Genomic DNA, 21,939 nt, shown 5'->3' on the forward strand with positions numbered 1-21,939 from the left:
GAGGACGATTTAAAAATATATATATATATATATATGGCCTTATTTCTATTACAGCATATTGGATGACTGCTATTCATATTCCATTGACACAGCTCAGTGTAACGTCGATAGGTTTAGGCTACAGCTTAGGGGCACAGGTCAAGATCATTTTTAGTAATCAAGGTGACAGACAGTGACACATTAAATACCGACTTGCACACTATTGTGTGCATCTAGCTGATCTAGGGTGTAATTAGTTCAACAGTTGCAAATGAGAGTTTCTATTGGACTAATTTGGGTATATTCGTTAGCTTCTGTTTTAAGAAATGTTTTTCAACCGAATCAGCAGAATGAATACACCCCTGATCACAGGCAAACAGAGTTGACTTTCATAGCAGCCACATACAAACAGCATGATCACTTTGCTCCTTTTAATTCCTTTTCGGGTCTACGTGCTCTCCTGTCGCTTGTGAACTTCAGTGCATAACACGTCAGCTGTCTGACCAGGCAAAAACTTTTCCAAACCTTCTTATCATAACCGTTACGCACAGCCTACATCGCCGTTACCATATTATCTAACGTCATAGTCAACATAGTTACTAGAACTAACGCATTAGTAAACCACCTACAATCATGCAGTACAGTCAGCAAACAGTTTAGCAGTTACTCCGGCAGGCCCCGGTGGCAACACATTAATAAAACCAAAAGCTTACCTTGACTTGGAAGAGTTCCAGTGTTGGATAGCCAGCTAGCTAACATAGTATCCCTCTGTTTGAGCTGGCTGTTTGAGTTAGCTAAACTAGCTAAGTAAGTGAAAGTGAAGAAGAAAAATACTACTAAATATAGCTAGCTCTCCCTCTTTCTTCTCCTTCATTTTTGAAGAAATTTGTATTTATATATCTTTGAGTCAACTGCTCACCACTGCAATGCAGTGCTAGCTAGCTGTAGCTTATGCTTTCAGGACTAGATTCATTCTCTGATCCTTTGACCAAATGTCAGTTCATGCTGCAAGAGCTCTGATAGGGTGAAGGACGTCCTCCGGAAGTTGTCATAACTACTGTGTAAGTCTATGGAAAGGGATGAGAACCATGAGCCTCCTATGTTTTGTATTGAAGTCAATGTACCCAGAGGAGGACGTAAACTAGCTGGTGCTACCCCACAGAGTTCTGTTGAGGCTACTGTAGACCTTCATTGCAAAACATTGTTTTAATATTTTTTGGGGGTGACATTAATATATTTAGTATAGTTTTATTTAAAAAAAATGATTGTTTTTTTAATGTTTCACTTTTTATGAAATTCACTGAGGAGGATGGTCCTCCCCTTCCTCATCTGAGGAGCCTCTGCTGATTGCTAATCATATCGTAGACTGTCTATTAGGTAAATTAAAGGAAAAGTAACAACGTTGCATAACGTTACTGTTTCTCCCAGATGCATTTTCTGAGGACGTCATTACCCTGGCCCCAGGTTGCTCCTCTCACCTTCCCAAAACTCTGCCCCTGCGGTCTGTGGTCCATATTTTAAATGAAGAGGAGGGCTGAGGATTCTGGCCCAAGGAAGGAAAGACACCGGTGAGTGGACAATAAGGTCAAATTGCTGTTTGTACACCGGATAATGTTATATAACCAAATATTTTTGGTGTCCATTACTGGACGTTAGAGGAAAGCCCCATTCAAGCCTACGCCATTGATTCTTCAACTAACCTGGTATTGGCGATACTCTCTTTGTTCTCGATTCTGGAAAACCATTATCTTTTATAAATGTCTGTGTAAAGTTGCAGGTCGTTCTACAAACACCAGAGACAACTCGGAAAGGTATATAACCTCCAAATGTATAAGATGACTGTTTTCCCTAATCGAGACCCAAGAGAGTATCACCACTGTACTTTTGTTTATGTGTAACTCTGTTGTTTTTGTCGCACTGCTTTGCTTTATTTTGGCCAGGTCGCAGTTGTAAATGAGAACTTGTTCTCAACTGGCCTACCTGGTGAAATAAAATAAAATGCCAGGTTACATAGGCAACACGTGGGTTTCAAGTTTGGGTAAGCTATTTTTCACCATAAAAATTCACCTTTTATAATAAAGCATTCCAATCATCCTTGCATTTGCAGACTTATTTAAGATGTGGTGATTATATTTTAGTCATAATTTAGGCTTATAATATAACTCAATCACTGTTTGCAAAAATGACTGTTCAATGCAGCACGTAGTGACAGAGTAGACCTAGGCTATAGGCTACAGGCTACATTAGATTTCTTCTTTCTTTGCACAGGAAAGTGTTGTTCTTTTATAAACACATTTAGTGCAATTTTACTACACTTTATATGGCTGGAGACATTAGCAGAATCTTTTTTTACAGGGTAGGTTACTCTGCTGACACTGACAAACAGATCAATAAAAACGACGTTGTCTGGTCCATATAATAGGCCTACGAAAAGGGGAGACAAATACAATATTTTTTATTTATTTTACCTTTATTTAGCTAGGCAAGTCAGTTAAGACCAAATTGTTATTTTCAATGATGGCCTAGGAACAGTGTGTTAACTGCCTTGTTCAGGGGCAGAATGACATATTTTTACCTTGTCAGCTCAGGGATTCGGTCTTGCAACCTTTCGGTTACTAGTCCAACGCTCTAACCACCAGGGTACCTGCCGCCCCGCTCTAACCACTAGGCTATATGACGACCATCTAAACTGGAGGGGGAAATTATTGTCTAAAAACAAACAAAAGTAGCACTGACCCAATGATGATAAAGACAGTGAATATGCAGACTCACCGGGGACATAGTCGATGTGCTCCGCTGGTACCAATAAGATAGGCTACTGTTCGCTCAATTAAGTTGAGAATTTTGATAACCCCCAGGACAGATTGGATTGTTTTCATTGTCTTCTCTTTATAGCAATTTGCTTTCCAAACTGTTTTTCTGCAATTGTACTTTTAAATATTGCGATATGCTTGGCTGGGTCTCTGCTTTTCACTGACCGTTGCAACTCAACAATCATCTATTTGATGTGTGTGCGCTGGCCAAATTGCAGGCCCTTCCGACTGTAGGCTATGTGATTTAAAACAATCCACAGCTTTTTTCTTTTAAAGAAGCTAATGATCCTCTGTGGCCAAATCATGCTCTCTGGTGTGGTAGCCTATTTTGAATGATTTGATTTTCTTTAAGTAAGCAAATTACACTATATAATTTTTGCAATTATGTTAGGGAAGCTTAGGTTCCCCTAGCCTTATGGAGGCACTGCCTATGCCAGGTTAGTTGAAGAATCTATGTAACGTCTAGTAAATGGACACCAAAAATATTTTGGTTATATCACACTGGCAAGAGAACAGACATGCACACATGGAGAGAAAGATCTGGTACTATTTCAGATAATTGATTACTATAAAGTCAGTGATTCAGTTCATGTTTAACATGTTGGGCTTTATACATCTCTGCAAATCTTGCCATAAGATACCGACCCTACCGTAACGCTTGTTTATACTGAGCTGTACTGGAGTTGGAACGCCACCATGGTTACATTAAGACACCGTGGAGCCGGCATGAGATATGGTTCAGGCAACGTCCCTCAAAGCGAGGATGGGATACAGTCCCTTTAGAAAGCATTCATACCCCTTGACTTATTCCACATGTGTTACAGCCTGAATTCAAAATGGATTAAATATATTTTCTCACCGACCCACACACAATACCCCTTAATGACAAAGTAAAAACATGTTTGCAAATGTATTCAAAATTAAATATAGAAATATCTCATTTACATAAGTATTCACACCCCTGAGTCAATACCTTGTAGGACCACCTTTGGCAGCGACTACAACTGTGAGTCTTTCTGGGTAAGTCTCTTAAGTGCTTTCCACAACTGGATTGTGCAACATTTGCCCATTTTTTTATTTTTTTATTATTATTTTCAAAATTCTTTAAGCTCTGTCAAATTGGTTGTTGATTATTGCAAGACAACAGTTTTCAGGTCTTACCATAGATTTTCAAGTAGATTTAAGTCAGAGCTGTAACTCGGCCCTCAAACATTCACTGTGTAGCTTTAGCCTTGTGTTTTTAGGTTATTGTCCTGCTGAAAGGTAAATTCATCTCTCAGTGTATGGTGGAAAGCAGACTGAACCAGGTTTTCCTCTAGGATTTTGCCTGTGCTTAGATCTATTCCGTTTATTTTTTTATCCTGAAAACTCACCAGGCATAACGATTAAAAGCATACCCATAAAATGATGCAGCCATCACTCTCCTTGGAAATACAGTGCATTCGGAAAGTATGTAGAACCCTTCACTTTTTCCACAGTTTTATTTATTTATTTCACCTTTATTTAACCAGGTAGGCTAGTTGAGAACAAGTTCTCATTTACAACTGCGACCTGGCCAAGAATAAAGCAAAGCAGTTCGACACATACAACAACACAGAGTTACACATATACAGTATGTGCAAATGAGATAAGATAAGGGAGGTATGGCAATAAATAGGCCAAGGTGGCAAAGTAATTACAATATACCAATTAAACACTGGAGTGATTGATGTGCAGAAGATGAATGTGCAAGTAGAGGTACTGGGGTGCAAAGGAGCAAGATAAATAAATACAGTATGGGGATGAGGGAGTTGGATGGGCTATTTACAGATGGGCTATGTACAGGTACAGTGATCTGTGAGCTGCTCTGACAGCTGGTGCTTAAAGCTAGTGAGGGAGATATGAGTCTCCAGCTTCAGTGATTTTTGCAGTTTGTTCCAGTCATTGGCAGCAGAGAACTAGAAGGAAAGGTGGCCAAAGGAGGAATTTGCTTTGGGGGTGACCAGTGAGATATACCTTCTAGAGCGTGTGCTACAGGTGGGTGCTGCTATGGTGACCAGTGAGCTAAAATAAGGCGTGGCTTTACCTAGCAGAAATTTGTAGATGACCTGGAGCCAGTGGGTTTGGCGACGAGTATGAAGCGAGGGCCAGCCAACGAGAGTGTACAGGTGGGTAGTATATGGGGCTTTGGTGACAAAACGGATGGCACTGTGATAGACTGCATCCAATTTGCTGAGTAGAGTGTTGGAGGCTATTTTGTAAATGACATCGCAGAAGTCGAGGATCGGTAGGATGGTCAGTTTTACGAGGGTATGTTTGGCAGCATGAGTGAAGGATGCTTTGTTGCGAAATAGGAAGCCGATTCTAGATTTAATTTTGGATTGGAGATGCTTAATGTGAGTCTGGAAGGAGAGTTTACAGTCTAACCAGACACCTAGGTATTTGTAGTTGTCCACATATTCTAAGTCAGAACCGTCCAGAGTAGTGATGCTGGACGGGCGGGCAGGTGCGGGCAGCGATCGGTTGAAGAGCATGCATTTAGTTTTACTTGCATTTAAGAGCAGTTGGAGGCAAAGGATGGAGAGTTGTATGGCATTGAAGCTTGTCTGGAGGTTAGTTAACAGTGTCCAAAGAAGGGCCAGAAGTATACAGAATGGTGTCGGTGGTTACATTACAGCCTTATTTGAAAATGTATTAAATAGTTTTCCCCCCTTAATCTCCACACAATACCCCATACTGACAAGGCAAAAACGGGTTATGACGTTTTTGCAGATTCATAAAAAAATGTAAACTGAAATATCACATAAGTATTCAGACCCTTTACTCAGTACTTTGTTGAAGCACATTTGGCAGCGACTATAGCCTCAAGTCTAATTGGGTATGACATTACAAGTTTGGCACACCTGTATTTGGTGGACTTTCTCCCATTCTTCTCTGCAGATTCTCTCAAGCTCTGTCAGGTTGGATGGGGAGCGTCGCTGCACAGCTATTTTCAGATCTCTCCAGAGATGTTCAATCGGTTTCAAGTCTGGGCTCTGGCTGGGCCACTCAAGGACATTCAGAGACTTGTCCCGAAGCCACTCCTGCGTTATCTTGGCTGTGTGCTTAGGGTCGTTGTCCTGTTGGAAGATGAACCTTCGCCCCAGTCTGAGGTCCTGAGCGCTCTGGAGCAGGTTTATTTGAAAATTATTGTACTGTTATTATTGTACTTTGCACTGTTCATCTTTCCCTCGATCCTGACTAGTCTCCCAGTCCCTGCCATTGAAAAACATCCCCACAGCATGATGCTGCCACCACCATGCTTCACCAAATGGATGGTGCCAGGTTTCCTCCAGACGTGACGCTTGGCATTCAGGCCATCAGACCAGAGAATCATGTTTCTCATGGTCAGAGTCCTTTAGGTGCCTTTTGGCAAACTCCAAGCAGGCTGTCATGTGCCTTTTACTGAGGAGTGGCTTCCGTCTGTCCTCTCTCTACCATGAAGGCCTGATTGGTGGAGTGCTGCAGAGATGGTTGTCCTTCTGGAAAGTTCTCCCATCTCCACAGAGGAACTCTGGAGCTCTGTCAGAGTGACCATCGGGTTCTTGGTCACCTCCCAACCAAGGCCCTTCTCCCCCGATTGCTCAGTTTGGCCGGGTGGCCAGCTCTGGGTGGTTCCAAACTTCTTCTATTTTTAAGAATGATGGAGGCCACGGTGTTCTTGGGGACCTTCAATGCTGCAGAATATTTTTGGTACCCTTCTCCAGATCTGTGCCTCCACACAATCCTGTCTCGGAGCTCTAGGGACAATTCCGTTCGACTTCCTAGCTTTGCTCTGACATGCACTGTCAACTGTGGGATCTTTTTATATAGACAGGTGTGGGCCAATCAATTGAATTTACCACAGGTGGACTCCAATCAAGTTGTAGAAACATCTCAAGGATGATCAATGGAAACAGGATGCACCTGAGCTCAATTTCAAGTCTCATAGCAAAGGTTCTGAATACTTATGTAAAAAAGTTTTCTGTTTTTGCTTGCTTTGTCATTATGAGGTAGTGTGTAGATTCATGAGCATTTTTATTTATTTCATCCATTTTAGAATAAGGCTGTAACATAACAAAATATGGAAAAAGTTAAGGGGTCTGAATACTTTCTGCATGCACTGTATGGAGAGTGGACTCAGTAATGTGATGTATTGGATTTGCCTCAAACATGACACTTTGTATTCCGCACAAGAAGTTAATTGCTTTGCACATTTTTTTTAAATATGCAGTATTACTTTAGTATTGCAAACAGGATACATGTTTTGGAGTGATTTTATTCTGAACAGGCTTCTTTCTTTTCAATCTGTCAATTCGGTTTAGTATTTTGGAACAACTACAATGTTGTTGAGCCATCGTCAGTTTTCTCCTATCACAACCATTAAACTCTTTAACTGTTTTAAGGTCACCACTGGTCTCGTGGTGAAATCCCTGAGCGGTTTCCTTCCTCTCCGGCAACTGAGTTAGGAAGGACGCCTGTATCTTTGTAGTGACTGGCTGTATTGATACACCATCCAGAGTGTAATAACTTCACCAGGCTCAAAAGGATATTCAAGATCTGCTTTTATTTTTATTTTGCCCATTAGAAGTAGGTGCCCTTCTTTCCGGGGCATTGGAAAACCTCCCTGGTCTTTGTGGTTGAATCGGTGTTTGCAATTCACTGCTTGACTGAGGGACCTTACAGATAATTTTATGTGCGATGAGGTGATGATTTTTTTTTTTAAGGACTAGCCTCATCTCATGTTAAATACTATTATTGCACACAGTGAGTCCATGCAACTTATGTGACTTGTTAAGCATATTTTTACTCCTGCACTTATTTAAGCTTGCCATATCAAAGGGGTTGAATACATACATTTCAGCATTTTCATTTTTTATTAATTTGTGACAATAATTGAAAAAACATTCACCTTTGACATTATGGGGTATTGTGTGCAGACCAGTGACAATGTTTTTCACTTTTAATACATTTAGATTTCAGGCTGTAACAACAAAATGTGGGAAAAGTCAAGGTGTGAATACTTTCTGAAGGCACTGTACTCAATTGTATCTTAACCCACACTGCTCCAACGAGAACATTGAAATAATGTTAGTTTTCACAGAAAACTGGCTTTTCGTCATCTGCTAGCTAGCAGTAGCCACCTTGGCCATTATGAAATTGTTAGTACTATCTGGAATCCTTGATGTCCCTACCCTAAGCACTACCCTAACCATTTTAAATTTCAACTTCAAGGGGGTAGGTGTAACGGATGTGAAATGGCTAGCTAGTTAGCGGGTACGCGCTAGTAGCGTTTCAATCAGTTACGTCACTTGCTCTGAAACCTAGAAGTAGGGTTGCACCTTGCTCTGCAAGGGCCGCGGCCTTTGTGGCGCGATGGGTAACGATGCTTCGTGGGCGACCGTTGTTGATGTGTGCAGAGGGTCCCTGGTTCGCGCCCGTGTCGGGGCGAGGGGACGTACTAAAGTTATACTGTTACATAGGGACGTCAAGGAATTCTGATAGCAAGGACCATTAGCTGACGCTGCCATTGCAAAATGGCTGCGTTGCCCACTGCTAGCTAGCATGGGAACAAAAAGGGCAGTTTTCTGGGAAAACAAGCAGTATTTCAATCTTCTCGATGAAGCAGTGTGGATAAAGTTAACATTTAGAGTACAGTGGCATATCCCTGCATTGAAGTATGTTTTCCGATCCATTTCTTGCGCGGGCTCCACGGTGTCTTAATGTAACCATGATTGCGTTCCGACCGCAGTGCATCTGTGTAAACGTGCATCGAGCATAACGGTATGTTCGGTATCTTCTGGCAAATGCAATCCATCCGCCAACTCAATGAAGTAGCATTTGACCAATCCAGGTAGTTATTTCAAAGTGCACTGATGCCTAAGAAGTATCCACACCATAAATATTAACCGACTGACTCAAATCGGTCTTATGTAGCAAAATGTTAAGTTGTTTTTTTACATTGGATAAAAGTAGACTCAGAGCTACAAAATGGTATATCATACACTGCATTTGAGGAATAATGGGAAAGCAATTATGCTTTGAAAGTTGACAAACTTGTAAACTCACTTTTGAGAATGTTCTTTCAATGTTTTTGTTCCTACTGGAGAGCTCTCCTTTGTTGACACCCATTCAGCATTTTTCACACCCGCTTAAGCCAGCCCCACCCATCTCTTTTAAGGATTCACATGTGAGGTCATGTGCTAAAAAGTGAGTAGTGTAGTAAAGATTAAGACAAAGTAGTATCCTACGATAAGGAAAAATTCCAGGTAAACAAAGTGTCCCGATGATAAAATATTTTATAAATTAGATGATGCTTACCCAGACACACTTGTCTAAATTGATGGGTCATGTGAAAGAAATGCTAGAACCCCCAGCCACATATTGCCAAGTGGATGGGTCTCTACAGAGGGTATAAACGGTACCGCCAAATGGTTACTTGCATAGTAGCAATATCAAAATAGATGTGAAGCCCGTAGACTCTTCGTCACAAAACTCCCTGATCTTCTCAAAAACATACGTTTGTCGAGCTGTGTCCAGTCCAGGTGGTGCTTGTACAGGCAGACCATCTATGGGAGGAAGGATGTCAGCGTTGCGCAACAGCTGAAACCTGGTCCCAACTGAGTCCGAACGCTCCTTGGCGTAACACCAGGCTCCAGAGCATCGAAGCTGTAAAACAGGAAATAACAAAAAAAATGAAGACATTACAAACTTGCACAACATCAATTCACCTCCCAAGTTTAGATAAGAAGAAGAATCTCATGCAATGAAAATGATATTCACCCGAAGCGCTGATGCTGCTTGATCTGTGGCAGTGGCCTGAAGTATGTAGTCAGGTGTTGTTGCCAGCCATAGCTTTCCACCAGCACCGTACCATCCTCCAGTCCAACCAGCTGTGGGATGTTGACCCCTGTCGCAGTGCTGTCCTTCACAACACCAGCAATCTCAGACAGTGTTCACTCTGGTCTTTCTGAAGAGCTGCTTGAAGAGGCCAAAGCATCAACTTGGTGTGGTCTGTGATCAGGAAGTGAAGGTCCAGACTGTGGTGGAGCTTGTGCATGGTCCGCCAGGCACAATACCAGAGCACAAACGTGTTCTTATTTTGGCCACTGCAGTTATCACAATTCAGGTCAACATGTGTTTTTCTCCAACTAGTTGGTGAAGAAATGGTGCATGTAGTTGACTGCGCTGCTGCCTTTGCTGGATGACATGCCTTCATCAATCAAGTAGTTGACTTGTTGTGGTATTCCTTCACAGCAGACGCCAAACAAGCCAGATTTGTGAGGAGTTAAAAAGTAAATGGGACCTGGCATAGGAAGGATAGTGCACCTGCAAACAACAAAATAACATTTTAAGATAAGTTAATGAAAATAAAATGTAACGTAAAACGTAACATATTTTTTATGCATCATTATCAGGTAAGCTTCACTTACCTACAAATGTGCAGAGCAGCAGCACTGCATACAGAAAGAACATCATCTTGGAAACTGGAAGTACGACTACACGTACCTCTGAAAAATACAGAAATAATGTGAGATCAATAAAAGTAGTGCCAATCATGTTGGAGGTCAATTAAATAATCAAAACTTGTTGTTTATGCTTTACATACCAAGTGTTGTCATCGATTCCTTGTAGAGACGCCACACTGCTGCTTTTGTCACATGGGATGGCAGCAGCTTTCCACCAAAGTGTTTGTGTCCTGGGTGGCGCCCTGGTAACAGGATTGCATTATCCTCTGCGTAGTTGTTGAAGTTCATCACTCGTAAGTTCTCATGCTTCAGGTGTAACCTGTGCTTGCTTGGGCCAGCTTTCTTTTTGATTGGAGGCATTAGACCATTCTCCTTGTATGACTGGTGGAGGAGAGTCAGGTGTGTTCTACTGATGCTGAAAGACAAATTCCAGATTTTGGCGTAATTATACAATAGATAGCCGTAATTATCGTCAGACACACCTGGCTAACTTAATGGGTCATGTAATCATCTGGCGAAGTGGAGTCTTTTTGTTTAGACAAACCGATTTGTCACAGCTAGCTAAAGTTAACCAAATAGGTTCAATGTTAGCTAGCTAACATTAGGCTATAACTAGAAATACGAAATGGCATTCTGAGAACATTACTACACATAGATCGTAAACATAATGTGAGCCAGCCATCTAACGTCAGCTAGCTAACAGTCAGCTTTAACTTGGTCTTTTGTTTATACAGTGGTTCTTCCTGTAAAAGTTGCGTCATACTGCAGCACACCTTGCGGGCTGCCTCAGAATTCTATGGCACTTTATTTAATTATCAGCCATTGTTGCCATTAGTGCTAGTTTGACCACCAGAGGGCGTCTTTGAGAAGCTTTTGACAGTCTTCAATATTGGCTGTACTAGAGAATTTTAAACCTTTTTTGTTGTTGTCTCAGAGCAGCGCTGTCTTGACCTCTGAATGCTGTCTTTTCCCCCTACCACTTGCCTCTTTCATTAATTTTGAAAGAGTATTTTCCAGTAAGCATAATCAGTGCTATAACTCCCCCTTGCGCTGGTCTGGAGCAGTGACGCAGGGTACCATACTAAACCACAAATTAAGTCCCGCAGAATAATCTAAATTTTTAGTTGAGCAACCACTGTACATGGAGCTAGCTAGCTATTAAATAAGACGTCCTGTGTCGTTTCCATTGCTTGGCCCGTTGTTGTGTTCAGTCACTCTAGTTCACACTGACTGTGTACAATGCCATAATAATCATCTTAAGCTTTAGCCCTCACCCAAACTCTGACCATTTCACTCGCTCTAGCAGAGGTGGTTAGGCTGTTTTCATGTTATCCCGAGCGTTGGTGACGAACTGTGCTCCTGGCAACAATTGTTATTACGCTTTTTTCGACGACGTTTACTGACACCAGCCATGTCTGTGTTGAGCGTTTTGTAAATTCATCAGTTTATTCTGCGCTCTTGCACACTCAGACGAGAGTGCTCTGTAACAGTTGTTGCAGTGAAGTTCTATTGAAATGGATACTTGCATAGTCAAGTCTTTTTGTTAAGTTTTAATATGCGATTCATAAATAAAATAAAAAAATGTAAAGCTGCGTTAGACAGGATTACCTACTGACCAGCTCAAATAGACAAAAGCGTTCTATATGGCAGACCAATCCAAACTCATCTCTCGGCATGTCCAGCCCACTCATTATCTCAGCCAATCATAGTGGGAAGGTTGCTGGCTTTCCTGTGGCTTAACCAACTAGGCTCGTAATTTTTAACAATACTATTCGTATTTACACATGGCATACAAGTTTGTTATTAAGGCACATGAAAGTTCACAAGTTCGAGGAGGCATTTCTGCCCCCAAAAAACATTTTGATCAACAACAAAAACGTTTACGTTCAAACGGCTCTCCTGTGACGTAGTGACCCGAGACATACGCCTAGTTTCCTGAAACGGGTCACAAATGTTCATACTACCACTAGTCTTGGTCAAAAATAAAACCCACTTGCACTGTAGTGGGTAAGTGTCTTTTATAACCCGTCTTGACACAATGAAATCACCTCAGAGAGGGTGTGCAGTAGATTCTGTTAATTTATGACAAGCCCTTTGCTTGTATTTCTGAAAGACGTCTCATCTAAGTGGGTTGCTTTTTATATTGAAGTCATCACTCTGGTCTAAACTGTTAAAAAGGTAATCAATGCCATTACAGTACATGCCTGCTTTTGTAACATGGTGTAGAATGCTCATTCTAGTACTTTCCCCACTGTGCTGAATAGGCAGTGTATTCGCTTATTCAGAACTTACTTCAGTGCGTAGAGCACAAAGCGTTCAAAAAGGTCACCAGCAGCAAAGACTCATGTTACCATGTTTTATAGCTGAGGATTGGCGCACTTCCCTTTTGAGGAAGGAAAGGAAAAGGCACACAAAGGCAATAGAATTCCTGTCTGCGTATCGGGTGTCCAATATTGCGCCTTTTTTAGCAATGAGCAAAAGATAATACACCAAATCTAGGCCAACTAATTAATCCAAGACTGGTTGAAGAGCTTTTTACTGTAAGTAACACAGCCATTAATTGTAGTGCCATCTCCTCTAAGTGCCTTCCAATGTGCTGCCACATATAGGTTGTTTATTTTAAACATGGTTGAGTCATTTTAACTTTTTTTTCTGTGAGTATGTTCCATGTCGACTATGATCCTGCTCATGCGTGATATGTAGGCATATGTTGTCATGTTTGATTGTATGTACTCTGTAGACTAACCATTTCCCTACCTGTGTTGCAGGTTGTAGTTGGTTCCGGTGATGTGCCATGGGCTACGACGTCACCCGGTTCCAGGGGGAAGTGGATGAGGACCTGCTGTGCCCCATCTGCAGTGGGGTCCTAGAGGAGCCCGTTCAGGTCAGTGACGTACACATCTCCGCACCATTTTAGCCGTTGGATTGCATTTCAGTGCTCTGAGAAATCACTGAAAAATAAGGAATTGTCAGTGTTGTAAATTCAGTTCCATTTCAGTGAAATAGGATCCAGTATTGTCAGCTCGTTGATCACACACCTGCTGTGCCATTTCAGTCTAAGTTTTTGCTAATTTCTCGAATTTCAGTCCTATAGGCTGTGTGCAGGCCATTTATTTTGTAGTGCTACAAAGGTGATTATAAACCAGGTCGTTCGAGCCCTGGATGCTGATTTGGCTGAAAGCCGTGGTATACAGTGCATTCGAGAAGTATTCAGACCACTTGTTTTTTATATAGCATTCTATTGGTTGCTAGGAATTTTGTATAATAATTTACTTTTTAAAAACAAAGTTTTGAATCCAGCGTCATTTTGTGTATCAGTTCATAAACCATGTGCCATGGAATCGGTACATCAACTAAACTGAACAACAATATAAACTAAACATGCAACAATTTCAAAGATTTTACTGAGTTACAGTTCATTTAAGGAAATCCGTCAATTGAAATAAATTAATTCTGCCCAAATCTATGGATTTCACATGACTGAGTAAGGGCGCAGCCATGGGAGGTGCATAGGCCCACCCACTTTGGAGCCAGGCCCACCCATTGAGGAGCCAGGCCCTTTTGTGGGGGAAAATGTGTTCTGATTGGCTGGGCATTATTACAGACACACATACTCCTCAGCTGTCCTGATCCTGCAGGTGAAAAAGACGTATGTGGAGGTCCTGGGCTGGCGTGGTTACACGTGGTCTGCGGTTGTGAGGACTGTTGGACGTACTGCCAAATTCTTTAAAACGACAGAGGTGGTATGGTAGAGAAATTAACATTCAATTATCTGGCAACAGCTCTGGTGGACCCAATTGCACACTCCCTCAACTTGAGACACCTGTTGTGTTGTGTGACAACTGCACATTTTAGTGGCCTTTTGTTGTCCCCGGCACAAGGTGCACCTGTGTAATGATAATGCTGTTTAATCAGCTTCTTGATATGCCACACCTGTCAGGTGGCTGGATTATCTTGGCAAATGAGAAATGCTCACTAACAGGGATGTAAACACATTTGAGAGAAATAAGCTTTTTGTGCATATGGAACATTTCTGGGATCTTATATTTCATGTCATGGAACATGGGACCGACACTTTACATGTTGCGTTTTTATATTTTTGTAAAGTATATTTTGCAATCGATATAGAACAGCTATCAATTTTTTGGTCCTTAAATGAAGCTGGTATACTTTTTTATTTATTTATCACAATTTCTTTTATAACCAATTTTGGTCTTTAATGCTGGGCCAAAAGACAAGTTCCTTACTTCCACTTGCCTATTCCATTTTTGTGGTAATGCTGTAATTAGCCCAACAGCCCTTAGCCTTAGTATATTGGTCATATACCACACCCCCTCTGGCTTTATAGCTTAATTATCATATTTTCTGCAGTGCTCTTGCCGCTATGCTGTTTTTGCATTTCTGTATACAGTATATCACTGGACTTGTAATTTGATTCTCTATGATGAAGCTCCAGTGATGACGATTCATTGCTAGTGAAAGGTGAAAGCGATTAGACATATGAGAATAGCCCCATCTTGGCCAGGAAAGAGATGGGCAGAGAGAAAGGATAGGGAGGAGAGCTTAAAGGGCAATCTGCTTTCAGAGGGATGCTGTGTCAGCAAGGGGGAGAGCAGACAGGACAGCGAGCGAGAGAGAGGACAGCGAGAGAGAGAGCGAGAGAGGACAGCGAGAGAGAGCGAGAGAGGACAGGACAACGAGAGAGAGGACAGGACAACGAGAGAGAGCGAGAGAGAGGACAGGACAACGAGAGAGAGCGAGAGAGGACAGGAGGGCGAGAGAGAGGACAGGAGGGCGGGAGAGAGAGAGAGGACAGGAGGGTGGGAAGAAGGCAATTTGGAGAGATGAGCACTGCATGGAGATCTGTTTGTTCTTTTTAAAGATGAATCAAAGTGCCCAATGTTTGTAGTGATGCATAAAGATGGGGCAGAGGTGAACGGACTAGTAGGGATAGAAGAAGTGAGTGGGGATGCTTAGTCCTGTTAATGTAAATGAAGCATAAGGATACTAGTATAACAAACACATCTCCCAAACTGAAACCAACTATGAGGTGAGTGGCTTTAAATAGACACTATTGATTCTACCTACCTGCAGAGGATAGCATTGTTTTGCTACATGTTTGCCCTTGGAGTAAATAGTTGCTGGTTTGTGCTTTTTATAGTACATAACACTTTGTCCAGCCTAGGCATTTCTTAATGTGTGTGTGTGTGTTGGTCAATTGCCTGTGGTAGTAAGTGTTGTTTGTTTTGGAGTGTTTTTGTGAGTGTGACTGCGTCGGTCTGTGGGCACGTGTGTTCATGCGTTGGTAGGTTAATTCAGCAAGAAGGTAGTGTGGCAGTACAACGTCACTTCCAGCCAATGTAGCCTATGCATTCTGAGCTGTCGTAGGACTTTGCACAGCGTGCTGGCAGCAGTAAAGGAATGTGGACATAACTGCCGTAGGGCTTTCAGTGGAGACGCATACAGTATACTGGGAGACGGAATGATTGGAATTGTTTGCTTGCATCTGCACTCGGCTGTGTCTAGCGCTGCTGCTTACTCTGGCATCCCCTGCATGGGCCTGGACAGATAGTATGTACACTATAATACAGTGCCTTCACATTTTGTTGTTACAGCCTGAGTTGTTTTTTAGAATAAGTTTTTTTGGTCAATGACCTACACACAATACCCCCCTAATGTCAAAGTGGAATTATGTTTTTAGAAATGTTTACAAATAATAATAAAAATAATAAAAAGCTGATTTCTTGAGTGAATAAGTATTTAACCCCTTTTTATGGCAAACCTAAATAAGTTCAGGAGTACACAATTGCTTAGCAAGTCACATATCAATTACATGGACTCACTCGGTGTGCAATAATAGTGTTTTAATATGATTTTTGAATGACTACCTCATCGCTGTACCCCACACGTAAGTCCGTCAGTCAAGCAATGCATGTTAAACACCGATTCAACCACAAAGACCAGGGAAGATTTCCAATGCCTAGCAAAGAATGGCATCTATTGGTAGATGGGCTGGTGAATTTATAACTTACTCTTTTGGAATGTGTATCAATACAGCCAGTCACTACGAAGATACAGGTAGACCACTGACACACAATCTCTATTTAATCCATTTTAAATTCCGGCTGTAATACAACAAAATGTGGAACAAGTCAAGGGGTGTGAATACTTTCTGAAGGCGCTGTATATCAGAGACCTGAGTGAAAGCTGTATAATTCCCATGCCCTGCTGAGAGCATTGACATCTTCCAGACTGAAAGAATGGGAGGGAGAGAGGGAGTGGAATAAGCAGAGGTTAGATGTGCACAAAGCCATGTATTTAGAGATTTGGGCCATTGAGGTTTCTTTATGATGATTCGTTTACATGACATCACAACATTCTTTATGGCAGCCATGTTAGCGAAACAACATTTTTGGGGTATCTGATTAAATCACCATGGGAGCATACCAGAGTTGCGACCATTTATTTTTTTCTTTAGCCATGTTAGCGCCCCATTTGACATTACATGGGGAATATTTATTCCTAGCTAACTGTCTAGAATTGGAACATTATTCAAAGTTATAGAAGTTCTCAACTCTCTAAATACAAGAGTCTGGGTGTGCATCTGAGGGTGTGTTAGTCCCAGTTAGTGTGCTGTGCTGCACTCACTGATCTTGCTGGAGTCAGTGCTGCTGTGTGGACTGTCCCAGGGCTGGGCTGGGTGAATTTATACTCCCTCTGGGGCCCCAGTATGAATCAGCAGCACTGCAGCATAGAACTCTGCTGTAGTGGGAGGAATCAGGACTAGGACTGTCTGACCCTATTTCCTATAGTGTACTATGTTTGATCAGGGCCCTGGTCAAAAGTACTGGACTATATAGGAAATATGGTGCCATTTCGGACTCACCCAGGGACTGCATGGGAAACAGTGCAAGAAAGTCTCTGGGGAATCCATTGCTACCCAGTAGCAGCTGTGGCTGTAGCCTTGAGATTTCTTCCTGATTCACCCAGGGACTGTAGTGGGAACGGCTATTGTAGCCAACAGAAGCTAGCCAACCCGTCGCTAGCTTAGCATCAGTACCGTCACCCCTGCATTGGTGAGATCTTCACACACAGCAGAACTGCTATCCCCAAATGTAACCATACTTGCTGAACTCCCTTCTTCACTGATAATGACTTTAGCTTTTTTATCATGCCCTCTGCCTCTTGTCATTTTAAGAATTTGATCTTTGAATTAAAATGTCTCTTTCTGCCAACATGTTTTTAACAGCAAAATGATCATATATTATAGATTTTATAATGACAGAAAATATATTTTTAATAGAAACATGCATTTTTGCCGGAGCAGGTCATTTAGCATTTGCTCTCCATTTCTTCCTCTGTGTCCCTCCTTCTCCCTCCCTTAGGCCCCTCACTGTGAGCACGCCTTCTGCAATGCCTGCATCACCCAGTGGTTCTCGCAGCAGCAGATATGCCCCGTGGACCGCAGCGTGGTGACGCTGGCCCACCTGCGCCCCGTGCCCCGCATCATGCGCAACATGCTCTCCAAGCTGCAAATCAACTGCGACAACGCCGGCTTTGGCTGCGTTGCCGTGCTGCGCCTGGACCAGCTGCAGTCGCACCTCAGGGACTGCCAGCACAACCCTAAGAGGCCCGTCCAGTGCGAGCAGGGCTGCGGGTGAGTGGGGTTGGCTCCAACAAAGGCGTTCACCAAAACTCTATTTTGGGCCATGTTTTGTTACTCATTTAAATGATATAGGTAAAGCTGTGAAACTGAATGTCATCTATATGAGGGAGTATGAGCACAAACAAAGAGGGGGGTGAGAATCAGGTTGGGAAACTCTGCTGTAGGTGAGTAGTGCTACTGGCTCTGGATTAGTGGGTCAACAGGGCAGTGGGTATAGGGTATTGGCTAAAGGTTGTAGTTTACTGGGGCTGTGGGTGAGTTGGTTGCACTAAAAGGCTGTTGCTGAGTTATGTCCTCCCTCTTCCCCCCTCAGTCTGGAGATGCCTAAAGATGAGGTGTCTAGCCATAACTGCATCAAACACCTGCGCAGCGTGGTCCAGCAACAGCAGGGCAAGATCGCAGACCTGGAGAAGGCCTCTGCTGAACACAAGCACCAGCTAGCGGAGCAGGTTTGTGTGTGTCTGCATTTGTACGTGTGTGTGCATGTCCGTGTGTGCGTATGTGCAGTACCAGTCAAAGGTTTGGATATGCCTACTCATTCCAGGGTTTTTCTTTATTTTCACTATTTTCTACATTGTAGAATAATAGGGAAGACATCAAAACTATGAAATAACACATGGAATCGTGTAGTAACTAAAAAAGTATTAAACAAATCAAAATGTATTTTATATTTGAGATTCTTCAAAGTAGCCACCCTTTGCCTAAATGACAGCTTTGCACACTCTTGGCATTCTCTCAACCAGCTTCACGAGTTAGTCACCTGGAATGCATTTCAATTAACACGTGTGCCTTGTTAGTTTGTGGAATTTATTTTCTTAATGCTTTTGAGCCAATCAGTTGTGTTGTGACAAGGTAGGGGTGGTATACAGAAGATAGCCCTATTTGGTAAAAGACCAAATCCATATTATGGCAAGAACAGCTCAAATAAGCAAAGAGAGATGACAGTCCATTACTTTAAAACATGAAGGTCAGTCAATCTGGAAAATTTCAAGAACTTTGAAAGTTCCTTCAAGTGCAGACGCAAAAAAACATCAAGCGCTATGATGAAACTGTCTCGCATGAGGACCGCCACAGGAAAGGAAGACCCAGAGTTACCTCTGCTGCAGAGGATAAGTTCATTAGAGTGACCAGCCTCAGAAACTGCAGCCCAAATAAATGCTTTAGAGTGAAAGAAACAGACACATCTCAACATCAACTGTTCAAAGGAGACTGCGTGAATCAGGCCTTCATGGTCGAATTGCTGCAAAGAAACCACTACTAAAGCACACCAATAAGAAAAAGAGACTTGTTTGGGCTAAGAAACACGAGCAATGGACATTAGACTGATGGTAATCTGTCCTTTGGTCTGATGAGTCCAAATTTGATATTTTTGGTTTCAACCGCCTTGTCTTTGTGAGACGCAGATTAGGTGACGGATGATCTCCGCTTGTGTAGTTCCCACTGTGAAGCGTGGTGTTGGGGTGCTTCACTGGTGACACTGTTAGTGATTTATTTACAATTCAAGGCACACTTAACCCGTATGGCTACGACAGCATTCTGTAGCGATACGCCATCCCATCTGGTCTGTGCTTAGTGGGGCTATCATTTGTTTTTCAACAGGACAATGACCCAACTCACCTCCAGGCAGGGGCGCCGCCAGGGGTTTTTGTGCCCCATGAAAAGATATCACATTGGGCCCCACCACCACAGGCCACACCAACCCTGCGCAATTGCTGTAACCACACACCTCCAGAACCCAATTGACCCGTTCAATGCTTTAAATAGCTACCTTTGCATGCTTGCAACTCTGTTGTAGTCCAATATTTACTGTACGATATTTACTGACAGTGAGCTGTGAAAATATAACACTGTGCAGACATGCATGCAACATTCTGCATACAGTGGAATTCACTATTTGATGCAAGACTGATACCCTCTATAAGAAATGTGCTAAAGTCCATCTTTTACAGTCTAAATGTCATTTTAATGGTAAAATTCTTGAATGGAAAATTCTCTTAACATTAATGAATAACTTAAAATAAATATAACTGAAATATAAATTAACCTCGCCAATTAAAATAAATTATCATCTATAGAATGATATAACAAATAAAATAATAAAATCAGCAGCAGATTTTTGAACTAAGTATACCTACCAACTGGAAAATAAGCAGCTGTAAAAGTGGAAATGGAAATAAAAAGGCCTGATGGTGGCGCTAGAGGAAAGGTCAAGTGGTCACCAAATCAATATCAATTCTTCAGATTGGGGTCTTGATTGTGCACAACTAATTGTATGGCAATCCAGCCATTACTTTGAGATATATCCTGTTCTCAGTCTGTTCTCAGTCTTGTTCTCAGCCTGTCGGCATCATGTGTGTAGTGATCCAATATCCATAGCCATGCCATTTAACAGTTATCACTGGCCCTTACTCAGACTTACTCACCAAGAGCCCAGCGCTGAGCCTTCTTGCTAGCAAAGTCACTGATCAAGTCTTTGAAGTCCAGGTTTCTAGCTAACTGACTTTCAATGGCAAGACTGCAAGGCCTGTCCTGGGACATAGTGGATCTCAAATAGTTTTTTTAAAATCCATTTTTGCTTACTGAAAGCTCTCGCCACCAGCAACAGTCACAGGCAGTGTGCAAAAATACGTAAAGCAATGCACACTTCTCCAAAAATGCTTTGCAGCTGCATCTTACCAATTGCATTCAGTAGACCAAGAGGGGACAAGTTAGGGGGGAAAGTGGCAGCATATGCAGTGTTCAGGTGTCTTACTTCATTTTCAAACTCAGGTGTAAGATCTCAGGAATACTTCATGATCAGTGGTTGGCACACAGAAGGGACTTTATCCTCACTAATCTGCCCAACTTTCAGAACAGAATAAAATTATTCTACAAGTTTTGCAGTGGTGTGGAACCTAGTGTCCAAGTCACTTATGTTGTCCATAGCAGTAAACACCGTTGCTGCACTGTCCTGAGCTGTCACCTCTTGAGAGGTCTCATCATGGAATCTCTTCCTTTTCCTCTGGCGGCTGTATTCCTTGCTAAATTGAGGTGCAACGTCCATTTGCGTAGCAATCAGTGTTGCCTCAGACAGGAAAGACTCCCATCCATCTCTAAGAGCCTGCATCTCTTTAAGGCTCTGATATTGGCTGCCTCTGTGTCAAGGAGATTTTTCCTGACTGGAGAATCACATTCCTGTCCTCAATGCATTGCACTACCTGCAATTATGCCAACTGACATGTCATTCAACACAATGCTGCTCACCTTCAGTTGGGAGTAGGGATGGGTACGGGGAGACAGGGCTGCTGAGCCTGAAGCTGCATTTGTTGGGCATGGCACCAGGCAGGGGTAGGGACAACTGATTTTAGTATGAATAGCTTGCTAAAGGTTTGCCTGCATTGATTAAATGTCAGCTAAAAGAGGAGCGAAATGTAAACACTCAGAATTTTTTGTGAAGATATTAAAACCTCTACTTCATCACCCTCCCGGATCCGGGATCCCCCTCATCAAAAAAGCTGACTAGCATAGCCTAGCCTAACGGGACAGGGATATCATATAATATAATATAATTTTCATGAAATCACAAGTCCAATACAGCAAATGAAAGATAAACATCTTGTGAATCCAGCCATCATTTCCGATTTTGAAAATGTTTTACAGCGAAAACACTATGTATTTCTATTAGCTAACCACAATAGCCAAACACACAACTGCATATTTTCACCATGTTTCCACCGCATAGGTAGCTTTCACAAAACCGACAAAATAGAGATAAAATTAGTCACTAACCAAGAAACAACTTCATCAGATGACAGTCTTATACCATGTTATACAATACATTTATGTTTTGTTCGAAAATGTGCATATTTGAGGTATAAATCATAGTTTTACATTGCAGCCACCATCAAAAATAGCACCAAGCAGCCAGAATAATTAGAGAGCAACGTGAAATACCCAAATACTCATCATAAAACATTTATGAAAAATACATGGTGTACAGTAAATGAAAGATAAACATCTTGTGAATCCAGCCAAT

General features: G+C 42.1%; 1 protein-coding gene across 2 annotated transcripts in view; it reads left to right on the forward strand.

Moving 5' to 3' along the window:
• The window catches only part of LOC120062321 (E3 ubiquitin-protein ligase NRDP1-like), a 29,398-nt gene that overhangs the window by 935 nt on the left and 6,524 nt on the right, over positions 1-21,939 (forward strand). For both annotated transcript variants that reach the window (XM_039012211.1, XM_039012202.1), the window contains exons 2-5: positions 1,408-1,547; positions 13,027-13,142; positions 17,644-17,915; positions 18,238-18,373. In XM_039012211.1, the coding sequence (XP_038868139.1) occupies positions 13,053-13,142; positions 17,644-17,915; positions 18,238-18,373 (498 nt within the window). In that variant the 5' untranslated portion in view covers positions 1,408-1,547; positions 13,027-13,052. The remainder of the gene's footprint in view (positions 1-1,407; positions 1,548-13,026; positions 13,143-17,643; positions 17,916-18,237; positions 18,374-21,939) is intronic.

Source organism: Salvelinus namaycush, chromosome 2, assembly GCF_016432855.1.
Source record: "Salvelinus namaycush isolate Seneca chromosome 2, SaNama_1.0, whole genome shotgun sequence".
NCBI classification, from domain to species: Eukaryota; Metazoa; Chordata; class Actinopteri; order Salmoniformes; family Salmonidae; genus Salvelinus; species Salvelinus namaycush.